We start from the raw sequence: 22,608 nt of genomic DNA, 5'->3' as shown, positions 1-22,608 counted from the left end.
TTATTTGTATTCTTCGTGTAGAGTTTTTTGAGTTCTTTATAGATTCTGGAAATTAGCGCTCTATCTGAGGTATGGTTGGCAAAGATATTCTCCCACTCTGTAGGCTCTCTCTTCACATTTCTGATAGTTTCCTTTGCTGAGAGAAAGCTTTTTAGTTTGAATCTATCCCAGTTGTTTATTCTTGCTTTTATTTCTTGTGCTATGGGAGTCCTGTTAAGGAAATCTGATCCTGAGCCAACAAGTTGAAGATTTGGACCTACTTTTTCTTCTATAAGATGCAGGGTCTCTGGTCTGATTCCGAGGTCCTTGATCCATTTTGAGTTGAGTTTTGTGTAGGGTGAGAGATAGGGGTTTAGTTTCATTCTATTGCATATAGTTTTCCAGTTTTCCCAGCACCATTTGTTGAAGAGGCTATCTTTTCTCCATTGCATATTGTTGGAACCTTTGTCTAGTATGAGAAAATTGTATTTATTTGGGTTTGTGTCCATGTCCTCTATTCTGTACCATTGATCTACCTGTCTATTTTGGTACCAATACCATGCCGTTTTTGTTACTATTGCTTTGTAGTAGAGTTGAAGATCTGGTATTGCAATACCCCCTGCTTCGCTCTTGCTACTGAGGATTGCTTTAGCTATTCTAGGTTTTTTATTCTTCCAGATGAATTTCATAATTGCTTGCTCTATTTCTGCGAGGTACATCATTGGGATTTTAATTGGAATTGCATTGAATCTGTATAGAACTTTAGGTAGTATAGCCATTTTGACGATATTAATTCTGCCTATCCAGGAACATGGGAGATCTTTCCATCTTCTAAGGTTTTCTTGAATTTCTTTCTTTAGTGTTCTGTAGTTCTCATTGTAGAGGTCTTTCACCTCTTTTGTGAGATTGATTCCCAAGTATTTTATTTTTTTCGATGCTATTGTGAATGGAGTAGTTTTCCTAATTTCTCTTTCTGAAGATTCATCACTTATGTATAAAAATGCATTGGATTTATGAGCATTGATCTTGTAACCTGCTACTTTACTGAATTCACTTATGAGTTCTAAAAGTTTTCTGGTGGAATTTCCAGGTTCCTCTAAATATATAATCATGTCATCAGCGAACAGGGATAGTTTGAGTTCTTCTTTTCCTATTCGTATCCCTTTAATTTCTTTGGTTTGTCTGATTGCTCTGGCTAGAGTCTCAAGGACGATGTTGAATAGAAGCGGTGAAAGAGGGCATCCCTGCCTTGTTCCAGTTTTTAGGGGGAACGCTTTCAGTTTTTCACCATTTAGAATGATATTAGCCATGGGCTTAGCGTAGATGGCCTTTATAATGTTTAGGAATGTTCCCATTACCCCAATTTTTTCTAGTGTTTTGAGCATGAAGGGATGCTGTATTTTATCAAATGCTTTTTCTGCATCTATTGAAATAATCATGTGATTCTTAACTTTAAGTCTGTTGATATGGTGAATGACATTTATTGATTTCCGAATGTTGAACCAACCTTGCATCCCTGGGATAAAACCCACTTGATCGTGGTGCACTATCTTTTTAATATATATTTATATGCGATTTGCTAAAATTTTGTTGAGAATTTTTGCATCGATGTTCATTAAGGATATTGGTCTGAAATTTTCTTTCCTCGATGTGTCTCTGTCTGGTTTAGGTATCAGGGTGATATTGGCTTCATAGAACGAGTTTGGTAGGGTTCCCTCCTCTTCTATTTCATGGAATAGTTTGAGGAGTATTGGAATGAGCTCTTCTTTAAAGGTTTTGTAGAACTCAGCTGAGAACCCATCTGGTCCTGGACTTTTCTTTGTTGGTAGGCTTTTGATGACCTCTTCTATTTCATTGCTTGAAATTGGTTTATTTAAGTTGTGTATGTCCTCCTCGTTCAGTTTAGGTAGTTCATATGTCTCTAGAAATCTGTTGATGTCTTTGAAATTTTCTATTTTGTTGGAGTATAGATTTTCGAAATAGCTTCTAATTATGTTTTGTATTTCACTCGTGTCTGTTGTGATGTTTCCTTGTTCATTCCGAATTTTAGTAATTTGAGTTTTCTCCCTCTTTCTCTTTGTTAGTGTGGCTAAGGGTTTATCAATTTTATTTATTTTTTCAAAGAACCAACTATTTATTTTATTAATTTTTCCGATTGTTTCTTTTGTTTCGATTTCGTTGATTTCGGCTCTGATTTTAACTATTTCCTGTCTTCTACTACTTTTGGTATTGGTCTGCTCTTCTTTTTCTAGTGCTTTGAGCTGTAGTGTTAACTCGTTTATTTGTTGATTTCTACTTCTTTTTTTGAATGCACCCCATGAAATAAATCTTCCTCTAAGTACTGCTTTCATAGTGTCCCAGAGATTTGATATGATGTGTCTTTGTTCTCGTTTACTTCTAAGAATTTTTTATTTCCCTCCTGATGTCTTCTGTTATCCATTCATCATATAATAGTGTATTATTTAGTCTCCAGGTATTGGAGAAGTTTCTGTTTTTATTCTGTCATTTATTTCTAATTTCAATCCATTATGATCTGATAGAGTACAAGGTAGTATCTCTATCTTCTTGTATTTACTAACAGTAGCTTTGTGGCATAAAATATGGTCTATTTTAGAGAAGGATCCATGTGCTGCTGAGAAGAAAGTGTATTCATTCTTTGTTGGATGGTATATTCTATATATGTCCGTTAAGTCTAAATTGCTGATTGTGTTGTTGAGATCTATAGTTTCTTTATTCAATTTTTGTTTGGACGATCTATCCAGTGTTGAGAGAGGTGTGTTAAAATCGCCTAGTATTATTGTGTTGTGGTCTATTTGATTTCTGGAATTGAGAAGGATTTGTTTGACGTACGTGGATGAGCCAATGTTCGGGGCATAGATATTTATGATTGTTATGTCTTGCTGATTTATGCTTCCCTTAAGCAGCATGTAATGTCCTTCTTTATCCCTTCTGACTAGTTTTGGTTTGAAGTCCACATTATCTGAGATGAGGATGGATACTCCAGCTTTTTTGCTGTGTCCGTGTGCATGGTATGATTTTCCCCATCCTTTCACCTTTAGTCTATGGGTGTCTCTTTCTATGAGATGTGTCTCTTGCAGGCAGCATATTGTTGGATTTTTCTTTTTAATCCAATCTGCCAGTCTGTGTCTTTTGATTGATGAATTCAGGCCATTAACATTCAGGGTTATTATTGTGATATGATTTGTATTCCCAGTCAATTGACTCATATTTGTTTTTGACATGATTTGGTTTCTCCTTTATTTGGCTATTCCTTTAGGCTAGCGCCTCCTGTTGCTGATTTGCATCGTTGTTTTTCATCTCTTCCTCATGGAATATTTTGCTGAGAATGTTCTGTAATGCTGGCTTTCTTTTTGTAAATTCCTTTAGCTTTTGTTTATCATGGAAGGATCTTATTTCATCGTCAAATTTGAAGGTAAGTTTTGCTGGGTATAAGATTCTTGGTTGGCATCCATTTTCTTTCAGGGCTTGGTATATGTTGTTCCAGGCCCTTCTAGCTTTTAGGGTCTGGATTGAAAAATCTGCTGATATTCTTATTGGTTTCCCTCTGAATGTAATTTGATTCTTTTCTCTCGCGGCCTTTAAAATTCTGTCTTTATTTTGTATGTTAGGTATTTTCATAATAATGTGCCTTGGTGTGGGTCTGTTGTAATTTTGTATGTTTGGAGTTCTATAAGCCTCTTGTACTTGGTTTTCCATTTCGTTCTTCAGATTCGGGAAATTTTCTGTTATTATTTCATTGAATAGATTGTTCATTCCTTTGGTTTGTTTCTCTAAGCCTTCCTCAATCCCAATAATTCTCAAATTTGGCCTTTTCATGATATCCCATAGTTCTTGGAGATTCTGTTCATGATTTCTTACCATCTTCTCTGTTTGTTCCACTTTGTTTTCAAGGTTAAATATTTTGTCTTCAATGTCTGAGGTTCTGTCTTCCAGGTGTTCTATCCTATTGGTTATGCTTTCTATGGAGTTTTTAACTTGGTTTATTGTTTCCTTTTTAAGGATTTCAGTTTGGTTTTTTTTCAGTATCTCTAACTCTTTATTGAAATGATCTCTTGCTTCCCGTATTTGGTCTTTTAACTGTTGATTGGTGCGATCATTTAATGCCTGCATTTGCTCTTTCATCTCCTCCTTCAATGCCTGCATTTGCTCTTTCATCTCCTCATTAGCTTCCCTGATCGTTTTAATTACGTACATTCTGAACTCCCTTTCTGACATTTCTTCTGCTCTGCTGTCATTGGATTTTATTGCTATACCATCTAGGTTTGTTTGGGACATTTTCTTCCCTTGTTTTCTCATAATGGTCAGTTGTCAGTGGGACCCTGAGATATTGCAGTTTTCCACTATTGGCTTATAGTGTCCCAGTAGATTTCCAGTGTATCACCTCCCAGCCTTCAGTAGCCTGATGTCTTGGAGGAATCTGATAAAGCAGCTCATTCGAAGAATACTGCCCCTAGCCCCCTACTGGTTCCACGTTTTGGAACTGGCTCTGTGCGGAAATGCTCTCACTGTGGGCCTGCACCGTGCAGCTGGCTGTGTGGGAAGAGCCCACTGCCGGAGTGTGGAAGACTACCTTGGGAAGACTCAAGCTGCCCTGCCCGGCTCTGCTAAGCCACCTCTATCTGGGCCTGCCACCCGGGCTGAGCTTTACCCAGTGGGCAGACTCACCCGTGGCTCCACTTCAGTCCGAGTCTCTCAATGCCTCCCCTTCTTAACTCCTGGGTTCTGGAGCGACCGGGGGTGCAGTCTCCCTCTAGGCCGCCATCTTGGATCGCCCCGTGAAGAGAGCCCGCAGCCGGAGTGGGCAGAGCCGCCTGAAGAGGTCTCCGGCTGCCCTGTCCTTATCCCTGAGGCTGATTGCAGATCGAGGCTCTCCGCTGGTTCTTTGCAGGAGTACACTGCACTGCAGCAGCTCCGGGACTCGGAGCGTGCTCTGTTCAGACAGGCTCTCACTAGCGGGCCAGTTCTGTTCCGAGAACCTGGAGAAGCTGGCTGTGTGGGCGGGGCCCACCGCCGGAGTGCGCAGGACTGCCTGTGGATGACTCTAGCTGCCCTGCCCGGCTCCGATAAGCCACCTCTATCTGGGCCTGCCACCCGGGCCGAGCTTTACCCAGTGGGCAGACTCACCCGTGGCTCCACTTCAGTCCGAGTCTCTCAATGCCTCCCCTTCTTAACTCCTGGGTTCTGGAGCGACCGGGGGTGCAGTCTCCCTCTAGGCCGCCATCTTGGATCCTATTTATTTATTTTTATGTGGTGCTGAGGATCGAACCACTTCCTAGGCAAGCGCTCTACCACTGAGCTCCAACCCCAGCCCCCCATTCTTTTTTGAATACTTTTTTCTTCCTTACAGGCACCATAAGATGCTCTAGGCTCTTGTTATTTTCCCTACCTCAGCTCTACAGTCAGCCTCTTCTCCAGTCCCCAATGTTCCAATGTTTATTAAAGAATGGTATTTAGAAACCAGGATCTAGGCACTTAGCGTGCTTATTTCTTGGAATGTGATTGCATATGAGCCCTTTTTTTTCTTTGTTGCTCATGTTGGATTTTTCCATTAGTTTATAACCCTGTATTATCTCCTTTTAGGTGTTTATACTAGTGTTTATAAGAGGGTAAAATAAAATAATTTTAAGAAAAAAATGGATTATATCTTATGTCTTATAATATTTCATACTACTTTTACTTGTGAGAGTGGATAAGGAATTTGTTCTGTAATCTCAATATTTGTTGATGACTTCTTTCCTGTCATATATTCTCATTTGATAACTTCAGGAGCCATCCATAGCTAATCCTTACAGTTTGAAGGGGGAAAAAGTATAAAGATTTAGTCCTTTTGATTATTTTGTATTTTCTGTCCTCTTAAACTTTTATTTGGAGGAAGTAAAATGGAATTAGTTCTTTACCAGTAGATGTTTATAAGTGAGTTTTATTGCATATTTTTTGTGTTTATGTAGAACAAGATGCTTACATATATTGAGAGTAAAAATTGATAAAAATCTAAATAAGATATTGGCCAAATTATATTGTGTGCATGTACAAATATTTAAAAATCCCATCAATACGTACAACTGTAATGTACCAGTAGAAATGAGGGAAAAAGATTGAAATAAGCAACACTTTGAAAATGATAATGTTAAAAACTTATATTTTGAATGTGGCATTTTTTGAAGTAATTGGAACATAGGTATTTATTGAATACTTATTAATATTTAATATTTGGAATAAGAAAAGTTATTTTAAATATTTCTTGTTGAAGAAAAACTACCGTGCTTTTTCACATCCCAAAATATTTACTGGGCTGGGGAGGTAGCTCATTGGCAAAGTGGTTACCTACCGTGCATCAGGCCTTGGGTTCCATCCTTAGCAACATACACACTGTATGGTTTATTTACGCTCTCTCTCAGATGTCATTGACTGGAAATGTTATTGAGGTGCTCAAAGCCAAATATTTTACAAAGAATTAATTTGTTTTAAAAAGTTGTATTAATTCACTTTACAGTTTTCAGTAATACTGAAGGACATAAAATAAAAAATGGGAAGTCTCTCCTGTTCTTCCCCCAGTCATTGTAAATAGTCAATGTATCCTTCAGACCTTATTCTTCACAGGTGCACATAGTTAACATTCTCATAATAACTTTCTAAGAAAATTGGGATTATGCTCTCAAGTATTTTTCTGCAGCTTGCTTTTTCATTTAACAATGTATCTTTTTTTACCTAGGGTTTTGTTTTATACCAGGGATTGATTGAGTGCTTTACCACTGAGCCACATCTCCATCTCTTTTTAATATTTTATTTAAAGATAGGGTCTTGCTGAATTGCCTAGGGCTTCGCTAAGTTACTGAGGTTGGCTTTGAACTCTCAATCCTCCTGTCTCAGCCTTCTGAGCCTCTGGGATCACAGGTATCCACCACTGAGCAGGCTTTACCTAGTTTTGTTTGTTTGTTTTTGGTACCAGGGATTGAACTCAGGGACACTCAACCACTGAGCCACATCCTCAGCCCTATTTTGTATTTTGTTTATAGATACAGAGTCTCGCTGAGTTTCTTAGTGCCTCACTGTTGCTGAGGCTAACTTTGAACTCATGGTCCTCCTGCCTCAACCTCCCAGCTGCTGGGATTACAGGTGTGCACCACAGCACCCAGCCTGGCTTTACCTAGTTTTTAATGAAGTGAATAACTAAGAATGAAAATGATGAGAATCCAGAATTAAAGATCATATAAACAAGTTTTAAGTGCTCTCAGTCCTGCGTGTGTGTGTGTGTGTGTGTGTGTGCGTGCGCACACACATACATGTGATAACTGAGTGGCTGGATGTGTTAATTGGCTTTATTGTGGTGATTATTTCAACAATGTATACATATATCAAAACAAATTATACACCTTAACTATATACTATTCTTAGTTTTTGGTTATACCTCAACAATGCTAGAAGAATATCTGTTAAGAGAGAGACAGTCTGTGGGTTTTTGTTTGTTTTAGAATTGACTGAGGAACAGTTATAGTGTAACCTTTCAAAAAGATTTTGAAGAATTTCTAGCCTAAGAGTTTTTAAAACTTGAGCTTGCTTTGTCTTTAAGAGATAGACTTTTGTCTCATAGAGGAAAAAATGTACATATAGAAATGAAAATAAATAAACGTTTTTACGGAAAATAATTTGAAACTTGCCACTCTTTGATTGTTGGTAGTTTCTTAACAGTTGCAGAAGTGATGGTGGCTAGAGGAAGAGGCTGCAGTGAACATTTTATGTGTAATATGCTTTATTTATTTTTTGGTAACAGGAATTGAACCCAGGGGTGCTTAACCACTGAGCCACATCTCTAGCCCTTTTTACTTTTTTTTTTTTTTTTTTTTCTTTTGTGGTGCTGGGGATTGAACCCAGGGCCTTGTACTTACAAGGTAAGCACTCTACCAACTGAGCTATATCCCCAGCCCCCTTTTTACTTTTTGAGACAGGGTCTCACTAGGTTGTTTATAGTCCTGCTAATTTGCTGAGGCTGGCTTCGAACCCGCAGTCCTTCTGCCTCAGTCTCCAAGCCGCATGTGCCACTGGTCCTGTCTATATAATACACTTTAATATTTACTATGTTAAATATTCAAGGTGACTGACATAAATATCAGGAAGATCTCATAGAGTTGTGTAAGTAGAAAATAGGGTTAAGCGATGAACTGCTTATTAAAGTATATAGTAAGAGCCTGATCCAAGTAGTAGCTTCTGATGCAGAATATTACTTCATAAAATAACTTAAACTGGAGTCCTAGAGGAAGTTATTTGAAACCAAAACAAAACCAAATCCCAAACGCTCATTTTAAACATTGTAGATAATAGAGAGATGAAGCTTATAGCCTGAGAGATAGTATAAGTCAAAGATATTAACACCTAGTAAATACATAATTTTTTTTCTCTTTTATAATCTTTCCCTCTTCCCAGGTCAGCAATAGTCCTGAACCTCTGAAGGCTGTAGAACAGGAGGTGAGAATGGTCTTTGAAAACATTCTGAAAAAAATAAAAGTGATTTATTATTGGTTACTTCCTCAACTGCTATTCTCAAGACATCACATGGTCAGTTTGGAAGACTATTGATGTTACTCACTGAAATACAAAAGAAAATAATTTATTATACGGTGGTTGTCAGGGTTTTACTGTAATAGGTAATTTATTCCTCCTCCAAAATAATATTTTGAAATAAAGGAGAGAGAGTTCAAGTAAGTCTTATGGAAATTTAGCCTTTTTCCACTTATCAACTCTAGGTAAGAAAACTGGTACACTTTGTATGAATATCTTCCTTAAGGTAAAGGTACATGACTTTGCATGGATCCTGGAGACAACCCGTGTTGTCTTTTTACCTTGAGTGGCTCCCCTAGTTTAATAGGTTCTTTCAGATTTATTCGGCAAACGACTGTTAAAAGCCTAGTACATATCAGACTTGATATATGGGGTATTGGGGGATAAAAAGACAAGACTTTCTCTGCTAGGTCAGGAGTTAACCTAGGTCTTTGTGGAAGCCCCTCAGCATTGACACTGAAACAACATCCTTTTTTTTTTTTTTGTCTCTAGGAATATCCTCAGGGTTAGGAAATTCTCACCTTTCCTTTAGTAATCTGAATTCTTTGACCCTGCAATATTGTTTATATCTACAATGTATTTTATCTATATGTGAGTATCTAGAGTTTTGGTTCTCAGTGTTTCTTTGGGTCACATTCCTTTACATGAAACTCTCCAGAAAAATACATGTACACACAGAATTTTTGTGACTGTTGAGCCTTAGAATTGTAAATTAAGAGTTTAAGAACCACTGCTTTAGAGACTGACTTATTTGGAGAGAAAGAAATGTAAATATAAAATTATAAGATGATGGGTTTTATAGTAGGAAATCCTGTATGAATCTAGTTGTTTGTAATTTTGTCTTTACTTTCATTCAGCTTATAAAACCTTAAAATCTAAAAGATAGACAAACCTTAGCAGAGTTTCTTGGCCCTTTATTTAGCTAATTTCAAATGAAGGTAGGCAGGCTACGTAGGAAAAACTACATTGGAACATGTAGAGTTTGTAAGTTGTCCTTAATGTAATACTATATTTTCTGTAGTTGTGAACATAGTTTATTAGAAAGTAGTAATGGTTAATGTAAGGAATCCCACGAAAACCACGCCGGACATGGGAAATCACATAAGGGAGTTTATTAAGCAAACAAAGTGTCTCCCTGTAGGGTAAGAGAGAAAATGAGAGGAAAAGAAAGGGAACGAGAAAGGGTGTGTGCTAGAGAGAGAGAGTGGAAAAGCAAGGAGGATAGAGAAAAGATGGCAGGATAGCTACCGTGAAGCAGTTGAATTCTGCCGTGCTAACAGGGGACCAATAACGGAGAAGGATACTTGCAAGCTGACTGATGAACCAGTAGCTAGCGAGGATGTTCACAGACTGACAGTAGTTGGGAGGTGGGGAAATGACTGCAATGGAAAGGGCAGGGGGAGCAGCTTTGTACATTACAGTTAATGCCCGATAACATATGACATATATATTCTCCATAGCACTGAGTGCATGACCCATTTGATGAATGGAACAACTGAAAATATTTTGAGAGGCTTATAGACTTTAAGCCTGATATATAAAACGAGTAGGAAAATACACAAAGACCAGATTGTGTTAACCATAGTGTCTCAAGTGAAACCAAAATATTGAGTCTTCGTTGTGGTGGTGGTAGAAAAAACATCATAGAATTTACCATCTTAATAATTTTTAAGTATGTAGCATTAAGTATGTAGTTTAAGTATATCCATATTTATGTGAAACAGATTCCAGAGCTTTTTCACCTTGCAAATCTAAAACTCTATACCAGTTAAATGGTAATTTCCCTCCCTCCAACCTTTAAACCACCATTATACTTTCTGTGATTTTGATCATATTGTATCTGTCTTTTTGAGATTGGTTTATTTCACTAAGCATAATATCCTCAAATGCATTCATGTGACAGCATGTGATAGAATTTCTTTCTTTTATTAAGGGCAAATAATATTCCATTGTATGTACCACCTTTATCAGTACCACATTTATCCAGTCATCCATCAGTAGAAAATTTGGGTTGCTTCTACCTCGTGGCTATTGTGAATAATACAAGTGTGATTATATAAATAAGCTCTTTTGAGACCCTCTTTTCACTTTTTTTTTTTTTTTTTTTGCGGTGCTGGGGATTGAACCCAGGGCCTTGTGTTTGCGAGGCAGGCACTCTACCAACTGAGCTATATCCCCAGCCCTCACTTTTCAATATATACCCAAAAGTTAAATTGCTGGATAATATGGTAGTTTTATTTTTAAAAATTGGTGTGTGTGTGATAAACCTCAAATTATTTCCTAGAGCAGTGATATTGTTTAACAGTCCTACCAGCAGTGTTCAGGGATTTCTAGTTTCTTTACATTCTTGCTAGCATTGTTACTCTGATTTTACATTTGAATAGGGCAAGATACTATCTCTTTGTGGTTTTCTGGTTCATTTGTTTTTGTTTTGGTGACACCTGGATTTGAACTTAGGGTCTCATGCATGCTAGGCAGATGCTCTACCACTGAGCCACATGTTAGCCATAGGTATTTGGGCTTGTTGCCCTTCATTCTGTCTGATTTGGGAGGCAGTTATTGTCCGACTTTCATAATCTCCTCTGAAGGAGGTACAATACAAGAATATTGTGCCCCTGCCCAAATGCTATAGCAAAGACTTTATATTTAAGTGGAATCTTGGGAATATTATATCACCACTGCCTGGGAGACCAAGGAGAAATAAATTCCTCTTTTGAAAACTATCTGCCTAAAATACAGAGCTTTTCCTCTCTTGCTATGTCTCTGGGATCTAGTTGTCAAGTGACTTGTTTTAAAGAGCATAAAAATTTTTGTGCAACAAAAGTAAAAAATAGAGATAAATTACAGATGCATAAATCTCAATATTCAGATAGCCTAGGACATCATTTTCTTCTGAGATCTTAATTCTTGACCTCCTTCCAGCATGAAATCTTTGGATCCCTGAGATGTCATAGTTCTTTTTCTGTTTTAGGTTCATCTCTCTCCTGGCTCTTTTCATGCATTCAGGTTAAGGTGAATTTGATAAAGTTGGGCTTTTGCTCACCTGTTTATATTGTTAACCTTTTAATTATTAATTAAAAAATTTGAAGGTGACAGTAACTAGACTTTGGGAGAGGCAGTGTTGATGGCTGGAATGGTAAGGTTGAAAAAAGAAATGATTTCTCCACTTTTATTTAAGAGGGAAATGACAAGTTCAAGGTTGACCTCAAATTATTTATTTTTCAAATAGTTTCAAAAGCATATCATTTTCTTAGTATAAATGAATCGATATTCTATAACACTTTCTGAATCCACAGTCTTGATGGGTTTGAGAGTTTTCATTAGGAATATGGACTTTTATATTTTTAAATGCATGATACATTCTAAACCTTTGAAGAGTGTGAATTTATGTGCATGATAATATAAATACGAATTAACCAGGCTGATTATCCACATAATACCCAACCCCCACCCTTTTTTTTTTTGGTACCAGGGATTGAACCCAGGATGCTCAACCCCTGAACCACATTTTTTATTTTGAGACAGGGTCTCATTAGGTTGGTTATAGTCTTGCTAAATTGCTGAGGCTGACCTTGAACTTGCAATCCTCCTGCCTCAGCCTCCCAAGCTGCTGGGATTACAGGCATGCATCACCACACTACTTGGCACTTTAATTTTTTATTAGAGTACATATCAAAGCAAAGACAAAGAGTCATTCTGGGATGGTGGTGGCTTGTAGTTGTCTTCTTTTTAGTCCTCTTCAGCTCTAAAAACACTATTTTGTCAGAGTTTATCACTCTAAACAAGATAATTTGCTCGACTTAGTAGTTTTTGTTTGTTTGTTTTGTTTTTGTTTTGTTTTGCCATGCTGGGAATTAAGCTCAGGGTCTTCCTTCTATGTGTTACATATTAGGTGCCAATCATCAGCTCAAGGAAATAGCAATTTTATCTTTTAACTTAAGGAAGGCGGAGATGATGGAGAATTGAACTATTTATTTCTTTGGATTGCCTTTCTTTTCATTGGAAAGAAGTCCAGTGTTTGAGATCCACAGAAGAAAATAATTGTATAATTTAGCTAACTTTATTAGCATATGGTTAGTATTGTACTTGAGATGATAGATGATCACAAAGTTAATCTTAAATGCAAGCCATTAAAGAATGGCTTTCTTTATTCATGAGAAGTATGAATGAGCTTTTTTTCCTCAAATTTTTTTCTCAAATTAAACATTCATCTAGTTCTAATCATTTGTTTAGAATTTATTTACCTTTTCCCCTTAAAGTATCAGTTGCCTGTTAAAAGTTTTCAAAAAAGTTAAAAAGTATCACAAGCAGAAAATAAATTTATTTCCTATGTTTAGTTGTTTAACATGCTTTTCAAAAACTTTGGGACCAGGGGCCAGAAGTGATGGCTTGTACCCGTAATCCCAGCCAGCAATTTAGGAGGTTGAGACAATCAAGGCCTGCCTCATCAACTTGATGAGACCCTATCTCAAAATAAAAGAAAAAGAGCTGGTGATATAATTCAGTGGTAGAGTACCCCTGCTCAATCCCCAGTACTGCACAAAACAAAAGCATCTTTGGGACCATACTTCTTATATTGTTTTACATTCTACTATATTATTTTAGTCGATGATGCTTTATAAAATGCATTAATCCACACTGTATTTGCAAAACCTTCTGTGTGTGTGGTGTGCTGGGGATGGAACCTAAGACTTTGGGCATGCTAGGCCAGTGCTATACCACTGAGCTACATCCCTAGCCCCTACAACACAGTTTTAATTGCTGCATAGTGTTCAGTTGTACAAATGTATCATAATTTGCTTATTTTCCTATTTTGCATCATAAGGGTTGTTTGCAGTATTTTTTTGTGATCAAAACTATTTACATGAGATTTTCCCTCTGTCAATTTTAAGTCTACAATATATTTTCTTTTCTTTTCTTTTTTTTTTTTTTTTTTTTGGTAGTGCTGGGGATTGAACCCAGGGTCTTGTGCATATGAGGCAAGCACTCTACCAACTGAGCTATATCCCCAGCTCTACATTGCTTTATTGTTGACAGTTTTGTACAGTTGTGTACAACAGATCTCTGGAACTAACTCATCTTGCTTATCTGACTTTTGGTTAGTAACTCCTCATTTCTCCCTCCCTGCCACACCACTCTCCCCACCTTGTCCCATAACCACCATTCTACTCTGCTTCTACGAACTTGTTTGGGATTTTTTTGCTGTTATAAATGACAGCATGCATGCAACTTATTATTTCTTAAAGAATATATACTTCTCCCTAATGTAACATAAGCATTTTCCTGCATTACTGAAAATTCATTTTAGTAGATATTATACTCTAAAATGGATGTATTGTTTTATTTTTCTTTTAATAGATTCACAATCCAAGACGAGATTCAATTTTGGTAAATGAATCATTGTCTGCCATGGGTATACAGGTGTTTTTAAAATAACGATTGATAAAATAATCAGTAGTTGACCAGTTGTTGTACAAGTGCAAGTATGGTAATTTTTAAAAGTTGAGAATAGTAAGCATTTACTGGGGGATCAAAGGTCTTAAGCAGACACTAGTTTTATCCATGTGTTAGAGCCCAAACTTACCAATACAGCTAAGATATTTCAGAGTCTGTTTTTTTCTTACCCTGCACTACTGGGGATTGAACCCAGGGCCTCCAGCATGCTAGGCAAATATTCTACCACTGAACTTCATCCAGCCCTTTATATTTTGTTCTGAAACATGGTCTCTCTAAATTGCCCCAGCTGACCTCAAATTTGTGATCCTCTAGTTTCAACCTCCTGAATAGCTAAGATTATTGGCATTTGCCATTGTGCTGAGTGATATATTTCAGAATCTTAGTGAGTTACTTACTCCACACTGAGTGTACCATTTACATTCTTCAACTTTCTACATTTCTCATCTTTAAAAAAAAAAAAATAATATAAAAAAAGGTTGGGATAGGGATGAAGGGTATAGGGGAACTGTTAAATTATGTAAGTATAATTACCATGATAAATTGTAATAGCTGATATTTTAAACATTTAGTATGTGTGAAGTACCCTGCTAAACCAGTATATAGAATAATTTATAATAATCTTATAAAGTAGATACAGATTAGAGAATGTAGATATAGAAAGAATGTATAATTTACCCAAGATCATACATTTAGTGAATGGTAAATTTATTGAATTTACCCTCGTTCTTATTTAGCAGTAGTAAAACTTATTATTTTATATAATATATATATATATATATGTATATATATATATATATATGTATTTTTTTTTTTTCCTCCTAAGAGAAAGTGCCTCATGGTGTTACCCAGGTTGGCCCTCAACTTCTAAGCTCAGATGATCCTTCTGTCTCAGCCTCCTGAGTAGCTGGAACTGCACTATTCCTGGCTCAGAAGAAGACTTTTTGTCATATTCTTTTCTCCATAGACCTTTGTACTTTGCTTTAAAATAACTGTATCATTCTTGATATCCATTGGTCAGTTTTAATTCATTATTTGGACCTCTTTGAAAATCTGTTAAAAAACTGTAGATTCTTTTTCAGAAAAAACGTGGATTTTACATACATTTTCCTTATGTACATGTGTCCCTTGTACCCTATTTGGAGATCCTAATATAGTAGTTATTAAGTTTAAATGAGTATATGAGTCACCTGTTTTGCTTGTAAAATTGCAGATTACCTGACCTGTTTAAAGTTGGGTGCACGAAGTATAAAGTTGAATTTAGAGTCTGTCTTTTTGACACACACTTCAAGTGATTTGGATGGCAGGATGTTTTAAGATCACAGACTGTCCTGAGTTTTAAGAATCTGGTTATTCTATTGCTGTTTTAGAGTAGTTATTACAAAGTCTTATTAACAAATGATTGTGTAGTTTTGCAGCTACCGTTAAAAACTCGTATTGATGTTAATGTGTCATTTTATTACTAATACTTCTAATCTTTTATTTTCAAATTTTCTGTCTAGAAAAATCTCATGTTTGTTTGGAAAAGTATATTCTACTTAAATGTTATTTGCAAATGATCTAGACAGATTACTTACTGATAAGCAGTGACTTTTCATTGTCTGTTTTTATTTTTGTTTTTGTTTTGGTAGGACTTTCTCTAATAAAGTTTATTTCTTAACTCTTTTTACCTGCTAGGGCTTGGTATCAAACCCAGGGTGTTGCACATGCCAAGCATGAACTCTACCACTTAGCTAGGCTCCCATCCTCTATAATCATTGTCTAAGTGGTTTAGAATAAATTATTCAGTTAAAATTTTCTCCTTAATCATTTTTTATTTGTAGGATGAACTTTCTGATGTTAGCCAGGGTGGATCTAAAGCTACTACTCCAGCATCAATAGCTAATTCAGATGTGCCAGCGATTCCTCCTGACACTCCCTTAAAGGAAGATAATGAAGGATTTGTGAAGGGCACTGATATACCAAATAAGTCAGATATAAGCAAACACATCGAAGTACAGGTAGCTCAAGAAACTAGAAATGCATCTACAGGTAAGTGACCCTAGTTCTTATCAGCAAAGTGTTGAGTAAACTCAGATGATGAAGGAATAAGAAAATATGTCTTGGGTGCCTGCTTTAGATATGTAAAGATGGTAGATAATTCATTGTGTTTACTATAAATAAACATAAAAGAGATAATAGTTAAACAGAGTTTTGGAAAGAGAAACATTGAGGACTAGGAGGTTAGAGAACCTAAACCCTTTTTGGTCTCCTACATTAGTATGTTAATCTGTGACTTTAGTTTCTCTATTTTTTACCCCTTAAATAGGAATGAGAGCTGTGCCTTGCAACACTATACTGTGTCCCCCAAGAAACACAAATGAAAAATTTTTTTAGTTACTTAATAATTTCTGATATTGACTATTAACTGAATATATGACATTGTCTAACCCTGTGTTTCCTAGAACCCATTTTTAAAATGATTATATTTTTTAAAATATATAAATGATATTTAAGCCATAAAAGCAACAGAATTTGCATAGGCGTCACTATGTAATATATGTTTTGCTTATTTAATCATGTCCTTTCTTTAGGCTCCGCTGAAAATGAAGAGAAGTCAGAAGTTCAAGCAATCATTGAGTCCACTCCTGAATTGGATATGGACAAAGATCTCAGTGGATACAAAGGTTCAAGGTATTGAAAGTATCAGATTAAGACATTTTATCTTTCCTTTTCCCTATTCGTATCATAAGCACTCTGTTCTCTGGCTTGTGACCAGACAAGTGCAGTTTATATGTTTTCCTGAAGAAATGTTGGTATTATAGTCCAATTTCTGTTCTTAAAACCGGACATTATACATGGTTTTAACTGTGAATGTTACTCTTACAGCATCAGGGATTCGGAGCTCAGGATGCATGGTGTCTTTGTATTGTATTACTATAACACTACTGAGACAGTAATTTATAAACAGCAGAAATTTATTCTCTCCCAATTTGGACGGCTAGGAAGTACAAAATCAAGGTGTGTAGTTTTGTCTGTTTGGTGAGGGCTGCTCTTTGCCTTCAAGATGACACCTTTTTCCTGTATCCTCCGGAGGAAAGGAATATGATATCATCACATACATAAGGCAGGAGGGCAAGTTAGCCTAATGCCATATGAAGCCTCTTTTATGAGGGCTGTCATCCAATCAGGAGGGAGGAGCACTCATGGCCTAATCACTCAAAGGTACCATCTCTTAATAATATTACATTGTCAACACTGAAGTTTTGGAAGGGCACATTCATACCATAGTAGATGGGGGGAAAAACAGCGAAGAGGTATTTTATATTTTTTATAAACTTGAGGAAAGAAGAAGAGTTGAAGGAAGTAATAATTTGAGTAAACTTTGTTCCTTCCCCCAGATCCGGGAAAAGAGAATGCACTTCTGCCTTCAGAACTTATTAAAAGGAAGTAGTCGGGGCTAGGGATATAGCTCAGTTGGTAGAGTGCTTGCCTCGCAAGCACAAGGCCCAGGGTTCAAATCTCCAGCACCGCAAAAAAAAAAAAAAAAAGAAAGAAAGAAAGAAAGAAAGAAAGTAGTCTCATTTTAGTGTCATTTCACATGAGAAGGCTGTTTGATGGTAGGAAGAAAATGGTTAAGAATGGGTAGGTAGCATCTTCATCAAGGTTATCTGAAATACATTGATGTTCACGAATGTCAAATAGGAACTATTGACTGTCTTCAAATTTCTTCTATAAATTTTATCTTTTAATTATAATGACCATAAGAATACATGCCATTTATTACTCTCTGCTAATCATTGTGTATTATGCTGTAGTAGTTAAAAACATAGACCCAAGAGTAAGACTATGTGAGTTCAAATCTTGGCCTTGGATTTGAATCTTAGGTTTCCTTATCTGTAAAAGGGAATTATAATAACACCCCAACTGGTTACCATGGCACATACCTATAATCCCAGTGATTCAGGAGGATCACAAGTTTGAGGCCACCTTGTCAACTTAGTAAGGCCCTTCCTCAAATTAAATTAAAAAAAAAAAAAAAAAAAAAAAAGATGTAGCTCAGTGGTTGAGCACCCATGTTCAACCCTCAGTACTGCAAAAAATAAACTAAAACCATGGGCAAAGTACCCCATTCAATAAAAGTTAACTAATAGTTTTCATCATTATTTTATATTATTCTGTTGTAATTTCAACCTTATAAAATAGATGTCTTCATCCTTATTTTACAGATAGACTCAGAAAAGTATAGTAACTTATCCAAAAACACCAAACTAGCAAGATAGAACTGAAATCAGAGTGTAAAAGTGAAACTGGCTTCTTATTCACCTACTTCTAAGCATACACAGGAGATTTAACTACTTATATAGCTTGAATCTGTCATGACTTTCAACATTCTGGACCTCTTAAAATTTAAAATTTTATTCTTTTGGGGGGCGTAGTTCTGGGGATTAAACCCAGGTCCTTGCACATGTTCTACATGCACTCCCACTGAACTCTATCCACAACCCTTTTTTTTTTTTTTTTTTTTTTTAATTTGAGATAGGATCTCAATAAGTTGCCCAGTCTGTCCTCAAACTTTGAGATCCTTCTGGCTTAGCCTTAAATTTTATTCTTATTACACTAAGTGTCTGTAGTTTTAAAGTCAAATGATAATATAGAATCCAAAGGGTAGTAGTCCTTTGCCCCTACCAGCTCTCAGTCCCACTTCCAAGAGCCAGTTTTCCTCATTACTTAGCTCACATTCTTACATCCTTTGTCTTCAAAGGATATAAGTATTATTTGTACTTGATACAAATAATATACCTTGGCTTCTTTTCCCTAGTTCTCCCTTTTCTCTGCTGGGATTCTGTGAGAAAAGGAAGTCCTTATGCCCTTAGGCCATATCCCTTATATATAGTGAATTAACTGTATACCTGTGCATCTGGAAAGTACTAAATACTTTTCTTAGGAGAATTGGGGACATATTCACCCAAATCATTTTTTCTGTAGATCCAATAAGGAACCCTGGTTTGAAAAAGTTGCGCCTCTAGCTGATGACTTTGTAGTGGAAGATGGAGAGGATACAGTTGCTTAAATCACTATCTTTCTTTTATTCTCTCAATATAATTTTATCTCAACTTTTGCTAGTATTCATTGTTTATATTACTATAATAACTATAAATATTAATCACAGGTTAACCACATAACAAAATATAATTTCTTTTCCTTTCTTTTACAACTTTGTGTTTTTTTGGAATTACTGCAGTCTTAGAGGTTAAATTTGTTTCCTTTCCTCAGTTTTCTATGGACCTATTACTCTAATACATTGACAGATACTCTGTATTTCATTAAAAAAATTTTTTTTAGTTGTAGAAGGACACAATGCCTTTATTTTATTTATTTATTTTTATGTGGTACTGAGGATCTAACCCAGTGCCTCACATGTGCTAGGCAGGTGCTCTACCACTCAGCTACAACCCCAGCTCCTCTATATTTCTTAAGTGTAAGCATCCTCATGACCAAATTCAAAATCTGTATTTCCTAGAGCTCTCCCTCCTGCAGCCTTCTCTTGGCCATTCATCAATCTAGACTGTGGTATTTGCTCTGGTTCTAAAATATGACTTCATTATCAACCCCGGAAATTCTCTTTCACCTCTCTCCATTTCCTGGCTCGCACAGCATTACACTTCTTGATTTCTGCCTTTATTTCTCCAGTGCTTATTCTTACTAGCTTTCTGGGCAAAGGATTCATGAGCTATAATTTTTTTGAGAACTGAGAACTCAAATGTGACTATCACTTATAGATGTGTGTAATAGTTTGGCTAGATACAGAATTATAGGTGAGAAAACATTTTCCTTTAGAATTGCAGAGATACAGTTTCATCATCATGTTGAGTTCAGGGTGGTGCCATTTCGGTTCACAAAGTATTTGTGTATACTCTTCAGAAACTTTTAGTATCTTTGCTTTAGTATTGTTTTGGTTTATTTAAAAAAAATCACAAATCTGTACTTGGTTTATCTTCTTATAGGAAATAAGTCTTAATTGAATATTCTTAGCTTCCAGATCTACGAAATTCTGTCTCCTTATTTTTGTTTCTTCTTCCTGTTCTGGAACATGTGTTAGGTAGATATCAAGCATATTGAACTGATCCTTATCATTCCCTACACCCTTTTCTATCTCCTCTATTTTTGGTTTAATTTCAGACAGAACTTGATTTTTCCCCCCCTTTCCCCATAGTTTTTCCTTTTTCTTGAGTGGTTGCTTCTTAAATCACTTTCTGTTCTTTTTTGGATGCAATATTTATTCTGGAAAAAAAAAAAAAAATTTTTTTTTTTTGTTTTCTATGTTGCTGCTGCCACCCAGTTGTTTCTTTTGTCTTAGCACCTCTTTCACATACTCTTGTTTGGGCTCTTTCTTTCATAAGAGTCTTCTTTAAATGTCTGGTGCTTTGTGACTATTTGTGTATACTTGTATAAAAGCATTGATCCCCTGGTTTCTTGCCTATAACATTTAATTTTGACTTCCAAGGATTGGGGATAAGCTCTGTGGTTGAGTGCTTACCTAACTATGCCTGAGGCCCTGGGTTTGATCCCCAAGCACTGCCCAAAATTTTTTAAAAAGTGGGGAGGGGTAAACTTGGCATCCATTGTTCAGTATACTGTGCTGGAAAGGGTGGTTCCATTGTTCTGGTGGATTACAGGTAGGTCTGATATTGTTTCTTGTGCAGTCTTAAATTCTGGCCTTTTGTTTGACATTCTTCATTGTATGCTCATCTCTGCAGTTGCTGGTATGTTTAAGTCTTACACTTTTATGAGTTCTGACACTGCATTGACCTCATTCTTAAACCTCTGACAGCTTAGGTTTCAAGTTTCTATAGTTTGTTTCAGTTTCTACTGTTTGTCCATCTGTTCTCTTACAGAATTTTGTTCACATTTCATCTGCTCTAGTCTTTTTTCCCCCGTTCCCTTTATCCTTTTGGGTGGTACATACCTTTTTAATTTCTTAACTGTCATCTTAGTCAGGTTTCTGAATTATTAGGTATAAATGACGGTGTTTAGTTCACCACATTTAAATGGAAATCCTGTACAGAGTTTTTCTGTTAGTATACCATTGAGGCAAAAACATGTATTTTCCCATTCCCCTCCACACCCCTGCAAAAAATGGCTTATAATGTATATACTATTTTGCAGCTTAGTTTTTTTTTTTTTTTTTTTAAACTTTCTATAACGGGTTGCCTTATTTTATAAGTTCTATTTTAATGTTTTTAATCATAGAGTTAAATATATTGACTTTATATATATATCCAGTACCCTATTAACAATCACTAAGTCATTTCAACTTTTTGCTACTATAAAAATGGTACTCTGACCACCTGTTTTTGGTACTATGGATTGAACTCATGGGGACTCTACCTCTAAACTACTCCCCAGCCCTTTTTATTTTTTATTTTAGGATCTTACTAAGTTGCCAAGGCTGACCTTGATCCTCCTGCCTCCCATATCTGGGATTATAAGTGTGTACCACTGCATCTGACTTACTCTGATCATATTTTTCATATATGATTGCTGCCTTATGACAGGATTTTTATAAGACATTTTTGGGCATAGTGTTCTTGGGTCAGTTTTAATACTGTCATGTTGTCCTTAAAAAGTAAATGTCATGCCAGTTTATACCAGGCAACATATATCACAGTAGTTAACATCATGAATTCTAAAATCAGACTCCCTAAATTCGAATCCTGTTTTCTTCACTCATTTGCTGAGTTATCTTGACAAATTCCTTAATCTTGGTAGTTTTTATGTTCTAAAATTGGTGTAATAGCAACACTTGCTTTGTGGAGTAGTTGTGAGCCTGAAATAAATAATCTATGTGGGGCACTTAGACCAGCACCTGGTACAGAGCAGCATAGCTTCCATTATTGTTGATGTTTTCTGGGATCTCACAACAAAACATGCTATAATTTTCTTTACCAATTATTTCTGAGAAGTTTTGTGGGAATTTCTTAGGAAACCTTTGAGAAGTCCTTAAAAATTATATTTCATGGTAAATATAACTTATAGGTCAGAAATTCCTATGTTGCTTAGCTGGTTGTATTAAAAATATACTGTCAAAAAAGTTTTTGTAATTTATTGATTTGGTTTTGCTGTTTTTGTTGCATAGCACTCCCACCAAAGGCATAGAGAACAAAGCTTTTGATCGCAATACAGAATCTCTCTTTGAAGAACTGTCCTCAGCTGGCTCAGGCCTAATTGGAGATGTGGATGAAGGAGCAGATTTACTGGGTATGGCAGCTTTTCTGAAGAAGTATCATACTTTAACAACAGATTTCTTTAATGATTTAATTCTAAATTCCCTTAAAATCTCCCCAAGGATTTGGTGTTACAGGATTATTGCTCTTTTAGGAAATGACTGAGAACATATTCTTTGAGATCATAAAAGATATAAGTGAAGCCAATTTTACAAATGGATATGCTTATAATTGGATTCATTTAAATTTCTTTTGAATTCATATAACAATTTATTGAAATTGTGCTGTATTCTGAGAACAGGTATTACCTATGAGGAACACCGTGATAACAGTTCTTTTTGTATGTGTATGTGTGTGTAGATCTATGTTTGGTGGACAGTTTTCTGACTTA

The 22,608-nt window shown here is 36.1% G+C and overlaps 1 protein-coding gene across 11 annotated transcripts in view; it reads left to right on the top strand.

Moving 5' to 3' along the window:
* The window catches only part of Spag9 (sperm associated antigen 9), a 130,239-nt gene that overhangs the window by 64,107 nt on the left and 43,524 nt on the right, over window positions 1-22,608 (top strand). For 7 of the 11 annotated variants that reach the window (XM_047542891.1, XM_047542892.1, XM_047542893.1 and 4 more), the window contains 3 exons: window positions 15,834-16,041; window positions 16,584-16,683; window positions 22,130-22,251. In XM_047542891.1, coding sequence (XP_047398847.1) covers window positions 15,834-16,041; window positions 16,584-16,683; window positions 22,130-22,251 — 430 coding nt within the window. Of the gene's footprint in view, window positions 1-8,421; window positions 8,464-15,833; window positions 16,042-16,583; window positions 16,684-22,129; window positions 22,252-22,608 lie in introns of all 11 variants that reach the window. The other 4 variants (XM_047542889.1, XM_047542887.1, XM_047542888.1 and 1 more) reach the window with 1 other exon arrangement.

Source organism: Sciurus carolinensis, chromosome 3, assembly GCF_902686445.1.
Source record: "Sciurus carolinensis chromosome 3, mSciCar1.2, whole genome shotgun sequence".
NCBI classification, from domain to species: Eukaryota; Metazoa; Chordata; class Mammalia; order Rodentia; family Sciuridae; genus Sciurus; species Sciurus carolinensis.
This window is presented reverse-complemented; position numbering and strand designations above follow the sequence as displayed.